At 49.4% G+C, this 8,530-nt stretch overlaps 1 protein-coding gene across 1 annotated transcript; it reads right to left on the bottom strand.

Moving 5' to 3' along the window:
* Nucleotides 1-1,110: 1,110 nt before the first annotated feature.
* Nucleotides 1,111-7,403, bottom strand: LOC130380967 (cysteine/serine-rich nuclear protein 3-like). The gene is made up of 5 exons (XM_056588389.1): nucleotides 7,269-7,403; nucleotides 4,767-5,054; nucleotides 3,211-3,564; nucleotides 1,459-2,152; nucleotides 1,111-1,259 (listed from the first exon to the last, which is right to left on the bottom strand). Exons 1-5 carry the CDS (start codon nucleotides 7,401-7,403, stop codon nucleotides 1,111-1,113), a joined length of 1,620 nt encoding a protein of 539 aa, XP_056444364.1.
* Between the last annotated feature and the right edge of the window lie 1,127 nt (nucleotides 7,404-8,530).

The raw sequence follows: 8,530 nt of genomic DNA, 5'->3' as shown, positions 1-8,530 counted from the left end.
AAACAATCAGAATCAAGAATCATATGAAATACATTCACGTTATTACGTAAGTCAACAGGATAGTTGAGATGAAATCTAGTTGTGACAGGACGTAATTCCAGCAAAGTATGTCAGTAGAACCTCAGATCCACTACATTTTGCCTTTTTTCTTAAAACATCCATGTTGTAATTGTGAGTCAAAACTCATACTGTATCGTGGAGGAAAGAAAAGTAAGAAATCTATACAAAACTATACAAACCAAATGTGTATTCATCGCCCATACCTTCTTCATTTTCTATTTTATTCATTTTGGAGAATTAAACCCGGAGTTATGTTACGTCTGTCAACTAAATGCAACGACATGCGATACAGAACGGCAAGTTAAGAACCGTTTCACAGCAGCATAACGGAACAGCACATCAAAACATAAACAAGAGGGCATGTTTGTTTGTCAGCCAGAACCTCCAAATCAAATGGATTCTTCACAGACGCCAGCCACGCCCGTAAAACCCATAAAACATGCTGTAATATCAAACACTGAATGATTAATAGAACGTAGCAACTTAAATAGTTACACTTCATTTACAGCAACACTTATGTACTTCATCGACGCGGTGTCATTTATGTAACGTTGTTGTCTTTGCATTGAGACGAAAACAACCGATTCCAAAAGGTGGTACACATGAGTTTAAATCGGTTCTTGGGCCGAAGCTTCGGGGCCCTTTTATGTCATTAAATGTCAGAGAAAGGGGCCCCCTCTTTGAAACCATTTTCCTTTTTTTTGTATTTTGTAGAAGTGCACTTTAAGGAATAGATACAACACTGATGGTTCACGGTCGTTATTGAAAGACCTTATACTGTTATTTTATTATAGTATTTTTTCTTGTATTCGTTTTCGTGTCACTTTTTGGTCTGGCTAATCAGATGCGTCGCGCTGGGCGCTCAAAGACCCAAGATGTGCTACTGTGACATTTGTATTTTTGGCCCCTCGGCCGTCCTTCCCGTGTCTCCGCCACCTCATTCCGTCCCTGATGCCGTAGGCTCCGCCCACTCACAGGAAACGTCAGTTTGCGACAATTTGGCGATGATTCGATCCTCGGTCTCGCCTGCCACCAGGGGCTGCTGTACCTTCATCCTGCCGATGGGAGTGCCCTTTTCACCACCACCTCCATCTCCGTGGCCCCCGAAACCAGCACCGGTTTGGGGCGCCGGTGTCGGCGGCTCCAGGGTGGCGAGGGAGAGGTCTCGGCCACGGGGCGGCGTGTCCTTGGTACCCGCGCTACATACAGCGGTCGTCTTCGAGGGCTCAGGCGCCGGTAATGACAGGGAGGGGTTCATGTGTGGTGGGGCGGCGGCGGCGGTGGCGGTGGCGGTGGCGGTGGCGGTGGCGGCGGCGGCAATCTCGCTCCCCGAGGCGTCCGTTTGACGGAGGTCGGATGGTGGGGCTTGGAGCGAAAAAGGGTCGTTGCCGTGGTTACCGATAGGCGAGTTTCTGGAGAAGCCAAGCACGGAGGAGAGCGGGACCACCTCGGTGTGCGAGAAGGGCGGCGGGCTGGCCGAGTCCAGCGAGCACTCCCATTCCTCGTTGTTCTCCCGTTCCTCGTCGTCGTAGTTGTCGTCGTCCTCCTCGTCTTCCTCGTAGTCCTCCTCCTCGTCCTCCTCGTCAGGATCGATTGTCTCCAGGCTGTGCGTGCTGCAGTCTGACAGCCCGCTGCACAGACTGCTGTCCTCCTCGTCCTCGTAGGCCTCATCCTCCTCCTCCTCCTCTTCCTCCTCCTCGTCCTCCTCGCTGTCCTCCTCCTCGTCCTCCTCCTCTTCCTCCTCCTCCTCCTCCTCCTCCACCTCGTCCTGCAGGCGCACGTCCGCGGCCTCGCCCGCCTCGTGCAGATGCATGATGGGAACGTGCGGCACGCCGCCATTGGCCAGCGTTGTGAACACTGGCTGGTGCTGCTGTGCCAGAGGGGAGGGGTCTCCATGGTAACCGTTGCCATTGGTTACCGGCTGCTGCTGCTGCTGCTGCATCTGCTGCATCTCGCGGCTCCTCTCCAGCTCCAGCTTCATGATGGTGTGCAGGAAGTGGGTCCGCACGCGAACCGGGTTGAACTCCAGCCGGCCCGTGGCGTTGCCGCAGCCGTCCTTGGTGCATCCGCACGGGAAGGACATGCGGTCCACCTGTACGGGGGGGGGGGGGAAGAGAGATGTCAGACGGAGGTGAGAGCGAGACGAGAAGGAGGTGAGGGAAAGAAAAAAGAGAGAGAGGTGAGGGAGCGGGGTTGAGGCCATCGTCCGGTGCCATTGGAGAAAAGAAGTCGCCGGGCGGAGCGAGAGTGAGATGTGTGGCGTGGTGTTGGAACAAGACGTGGAACCTTCCTTTACCCAGATCACTGTCGGTTACTGGCACCGGCCGCCTCAGTCTGCTGAGAACGACACTGTTTAAGCCCCACCAGAGCCCCCGTATCAAAGACAGCCTGCTGGCCACCAGCGCCCCACTCCTGGCCCAAAAACTCCCAAACCATTGAAACAGCATCCTCTGTATACTGTTCCATAAAGTTCTATCTCAGTTTAGTGGAGCCTAGTGGTTACAGCGCAGTGTTGTTGAATGTAGTACGGAATATAGTACAGTTTAGTCGATTATAGTAGCAAGTGTAGTTGAATGTAGTACGGTATATACTACAGTATTTTTGAGTATAGTACAGCATGAGATATTATAGTATAGTCTAGTACATAAAAATTCAGTATAGTTGAATATAGTATTGCTTAATATCAGAGTGCAGAGTATAAGAGTATATCATATTATGGTAATATGATAGTGATGTTGAGTCACCATGTATCTAGTCTAGTCTATAGTCCACACTGTAGTAGTGTATTGGAGAGTTTGGCAGCATATACTACAGTATAGTGGAGTATAGCACAATATAGCGGTGTATAAGTACAGTAGAGTGGAGTATAGTATAGATATGCCTCACAACGGCTCGTTCTACCTGGCCACTAATGCTGGCCAGTATAGTGCAGTTATGTCACAGTATGGTACATTATATCGATGAATGGTGCAGTAAAGCAGCGTACGGTACAGTATAGTGGAGTATAGTATAGATATGCCTCACCACGGGTCCATTTACCTGCTCTTTCTCCTTGGCCCTTAAGGCCAGTAAGGAGCAGTACATCAGTGTATGGTACAGTATAGCAGCGTACGGTACAGTGTAGTGGAGTATAGTATAGATATGCCTCACCACTGCTCCATTTACCTGGCACTTAATGCCGGCCAGGCTGCAGGCGCAGGTCTCTGGGTCGCAGGCCCCGCGGCAGCGGCAGCCGCACTCCTCCCGAGACCCGCGCAGCGCCCTCAGCTGGTGGCGCTCCTCGCCGTCGATGCGCCGCACGCCCGACGCCCGCAGCAGAGCGCGGCGCCGCCGGGTGCTCAGCGGCTGCAGGAAGAAGTACTCATCCACCTCCACGCCGGCGCCCGCACCGACGCCACTGACGCCGCCGACCACGCCCCCACCGCCGTGCTCCGGGGGCATGTCGTCCTCGGAGACGTCGTCCAGCGTCAGCGCATTGGACGCCACCGCGCCGCTATTGGCCAGCTGGGGGTGGAAGGGGGGAGGGGTTCATGTTGGCACCTTTTTGGGCGGTTTGCTTTGGTATCGCTAAAGCGATGATATTATCGTAGGACACTTGAAACATAAGGATACTTGTATAGGAGCTGAATCAGGTGGACAGGGAGGTATTGGGTGTTTGACTCCCAGACGGAATGTTTTTGGTTCGAACCCCAATGTCTGTCCACAGTCTAACATGTAGGCATCTTTGTGCTAGATGCTCCTATTCCTAGCTGCTGCTTAATATGTGAAGTCACTGAAATCTCACTGTAAATCGCTTTAGATAAAAGTGACAGCAAAAATTACTGAAATAGCACTAGATTGTAGATAATCTTTATTATCATTAATTGGTCCGATTCACTTTAGGGATGGATCAGAATTCTCGATTATTCCATTATTCGTTCCCGAGGGTCAAAGTGGATTTTTAACATTTGGACTGTCAACATTTTTGCCCATTCAAATAAACAAGAATTAACGGACGGAACTAATGTTGGACACCTCGAAGGGCATTATCCCGCTTATACCACGGTCACTTGCCAAAGAAAATAAATGAAGACCATTCATTTATATTTTCATGCGTTTTACATTCCAAATATGAAGTTTTTCATGCATGACTTTGTTTCCCTGGTAACGCCTGAGGGTTTGACTAATACCTGGAACACTCATTACCCTCCCGTAAGGTTCTTCTGCAACAGAAACGTTGTTCACAAATAGGACGGACCTTAGCTACGACTTGGCAACGGGAGGTATTCTAGTCCGCTCAGCCAAGAGCCAGAGAGCTAACGTTATGCATTATACATATTTATGATTAAAAATTTGTCCCAGCCTTTATACCATAGAAACTATAGGGTCTATAGCATGTAACCGCGTTGTCTGATTACAGTTTAATTCATTTTTGACAATTGACCAGCTCTTGTTTTGAAAGCTGAACAGACAATTTGACTGGAACTACTTAGCAGGTATGCACACATTCACACACCGACGGCGGAGTCAACCATGCAAGATGACAGCAAGCTTGTCGGGAGCAGTTCGGATTAGGTGCCTTGCTCAGGGACACCTCGACACTCCGGGTAGCCGGGGATCGAACTAGCAGCCTTGCGGTTACCAGCCCACCCGCTCTACCTCCTGAGCTACTACCGCCCAAAAATGGGCGTGGGTGTCCCCACGCCAATTTTTAGCCCCGGCCTCACCTTGAGCTTGACGGCGTTAAGCTTCTCCTGTCTGAGGTGGTGCCTTAGCATCCGGCGGTGGCTGCGCTCCTGCTCCAGGGCGAACTCCCGCAGGGTGAAGCGGTGTACCCAGCAGTGGCGCGGTGACATGCCCAGCGTGCTGCCACCCTGCGTGGGCACGCTGGTGAAGCCCTGCCGCCGGCTGAAGTAGTACACCGTGACGCTCTCGAAGCGCACGCCGCGGCCCGGCCGCGCCCGCTTCGGGGCGAGGTGCAGGGCCTGGGGCTGGCCGCTGTCGTCGTCGTGGCGCTGGGCCGGGGGCGGGGGCGGGGTGTCGCCGTCGTGGAGGGGGTGGGGACGGTGGTCGTCGTTGATGCCATTGTTGGCGTCGTGGGGGAGTTGGAGTTGGGGGGGTAAGGCTGCAGGAGAGGGAGGGAGCGAGGGAGGGACAGAGAGTTTGTATTTGGGAGTGGGGAGACAAAGAGTGTGTGGGGGTGAGGGAAAAATAGAGTGAAAGGAAAAGGTAAAGGGGGTGAGAGAAGTGGAGGTAGAGAATTAGAGTGAAAAGAGATGCATAGTGTGAGGGAAATAGAGTGAGACAGGAAGAAAGACATGTATAGTGAGAGGGAGACCCATTTTGTGGAAAGCAGATATATCGCGTGCAAAGGAGAGAAATTGACTCTTTTACGATATTTGCTTTTGACCAAGCTCATGTTGGCAAACCAACTTGTTTGCCAACAAGTCGGCAGCTCGGAGCCATGGCTCTGAAAGCCTGCCTGTCTTCCCAATTGGCCTAGCCTGCATGCTATCCAGACTTAGGGTGACCAGACCTCCAGAAACAGAGACTGAAACAGGAACTGTTTCAGTCTCTGTTTCTGGAGGTCTGACAGAGACTGAAACAGTTCCTGTTTCTGGTGGCCTGTTCCCGGAAGTGTCTCCATTGAAAATCAATAAATAAAGAATTTATTAATACATGAATAGGTTTTGTAATGGCAAAGGTTCTAGCTTGCTCATGAATATTCATTTTAAGACGGCTGGTAATTAGTCTCGTCTACCTGTGATGCGACCTCTATCTATCAACTTAATACTCTAAGCATTCATGAGGATAACAAACAATAGGCTATTAATACAATATAGAGTAGCCTTACAGTAGCCTACATTGGCTTAATTTTTTGCTGGTTTACCAAAGCCTCAAAACATATTATAGCAAACCCTTGATTATGTAGGCTACTGCCCAATATTTTCTACAGTTCTACATTTTCCATGATAAGAATAGCAAAATAAAAATGTGTCACCTTAGCATTAGATATTTAGTAGATGGACCGCCGAACTACATATGTCCCTGTTTGTATCGCAGAAATCTGGTCACGTTAGCCTTGCCTGCAAGTCATTCCAAATAGCCCGACCTGCATGTCTTTCCAAATAGGCATAACCTGCATGTCTTTCCAAATACGCTCAACCCGCATATTGTTACTTGTAGCCAAGCCTGCATTTGTTTCCAATTAGCCCAGCCTGCATGTCTATCCAATAGGCCTAACCCACATGTCTTTCCAATTAGCCTAGCCGCCTGCATGGCTGTCCAATTAGGCTAGCCTGCATGTCTTTTAAATTAGCCTGGCCTGCATTTCTTCCACGGCCGCGTTCCAGGAAGCGGCTAGGGGTACCCCATCTACACCTGACGTGTGATGCGAGGCTGCGCTCCCCTTTAACCCATCTCTGGCAATGACGATATCCCATCGCCTTGGCAGTGCGCAGTGTCGTGCGAGAGGGGTTGTCATGGCAATCGTTACCGAATGACGTACTGTATTTATAGCCGATATATTTTTTCATTTTTAAGCAATTGGAAATGTCAAAAGGAGAAGTGGAGATGGAGTTTGCTGCGTTTAAAATATGTGGCTCGAGGGGGTATGAGAGGGACTAGGTTGGTTCATCTTATGAATATTGGGATATTCATAAGATGTGTCTTTTTTAAGATATATCATCATCATCATCATCACAGGTCTTATCTTGGAGGGCCAACGCTCCCACTGCAGATCTGACAATGCCTCTACCTCCTGTGTATAAATAGCGTTAAGGCTTTTCCCGGGCTGGGGATGATGAGATGCGCTCTCCTCACCAAATATTGTGATTCTCTGGTTGGGTTAACATTTCACACTGGAAAGCACACGAACAGGGATCAGAAAGTTAAAAAGACCAGCGTCTCAGTCAAATAAATAACTTGTTTAAAGATAGGACGATTAACAAAGATTTTGTGCTTGTATCTCATACTGTTGCTGATAGAAAACCGATTGTCATTTTATGTTGTCTATTATATGTGTGTGTGTGTGTGTGTGTGTGTGTGTGTGTGTGTGTGTGTGTGTGTGTGTGTGTGTGTGTGTGTGTGTGTGTGTGCATATATTTCTATCAAGTTGTCTATCAATTGAACAAACAAGAGACTTTTGTGTTTCTTGTTCTCTTTACACATTCATCTTTTGAACATGTTAGCGGAGGTAGCTGGCGAGCGCCCTTACAGTCATGGCCGACGGCAGGGACCGGGTGGTTGAGGCTGTCGCTGCTGTTACCGCTGTCGCTGCAGGACACCTCGTTGTCATGGCAGCCCTGCAGGGACAGGTAAGGGGAGGTATCCTCCTCATGCCTCCTCTTCAGGATTCCACTCATCCTCTGGCTCAGCCCACCAGACCCACCTGGACACACAAGTAAGAGTAAATAACAGCAACAAAAGAAAACACCTTTGTAATATATACCCCTGTTGGTTTTCCATACATTACTGGGAGTATTAGGGCGGGGTTTAGCGTTGCCGGTACCAGGGGTTGGTCGCTTCAGGTTTTGACCAATGACAGCGGGAATACCGAGATGACGCCTTAACTGTGTTTAAAATGTTACTCGTGGTTTGAATGTGATGTAGCAATACTGTTTAAGCCTATTATTGACCACTGGTTCTATTTAAGATAGCCTCAATTGTAGCCGACTATTTGCTGAAGCAAAATACATCCTCAAACCAACCTCAAAACCTTCCCAACATAAAAACACATCAGAACACACCAAAACACTCAATAAAGCTCAATATGGACACAATTATTATGTTCTGGAGAAACCATCCAAATCACGAGGTGTTGCATGGCGACCAGCAAGCTAAGTTTCAATCCGAAGCGTCGACCGACGTTGTGCGTTCCCACGAGATACCCCGGGCCTCTGTGATGTTTTAGATTACCCAACGGAAAAACACTGACTCCCCCCCCCCCCCCCCCCCCCCCCTTCGCGCCTCGCCGATGCCTTTTCATTAGCTGATCATTTGTGCCACGGATTCAAACATGGCCATTATTTATAAAACATGCGCACATGTCCAAGGCGACACATATTCACGCCGTGGCATGCACGTACACACACACTCACACACGTCCGGTGAAAAGCACTATAGTTAATGGGCAGGTGATTGGACGCTGTGACTTTCGCTGGACGACCAACCTCAGTTTCTTTTGGTCAAATAATGAACTGTCAGGCTTGTCATTGTTGTGAATGGAGCTGGTGTTGGATTACATCAGATGCAGCAAAGCACCATGCTTGGCCAGCCTCTCTCTATCTCTCTCTCTCCCTGCTCTCTCTCTCTGTGTGCCAAAGTCTTTGTCTAGCTCTCTCTCTCTCTTTGCAAAGTCTCTCATTTTTTTTCTCTCCGCCACTTTCAGTCCTGCCCTCTCTCTCTCTCTGCCTCATCTATTGTCGCTCACTGCTAGTCTTTCTGTTTCATCCCCTGTTTTACAGTAACAATCTCTCTCTCTCTCTCTCTC

This window comes from Gadus chalcogrammus, chromosome 4 (genome assembly GCF_026213295.1).
Source record: "Gadus chalcogrammus isolate NIFS_2021 chromosome 4, NIFS_Gcha_1.0, whole genome shotgun sequence".
In the NCBI taxonomy this organism is placed as follows: domain Eukaryota; kingdom Metazoa; phylum Chordata; class Actinopteri; order Gadiformes; family Gadidae; genus Gadus; species Gadus chalcogrammus.
Note: the sequence above shows the minus strand (reverse complement) of the source record. Positions and strands in the feature narration are given on the sequence as shown.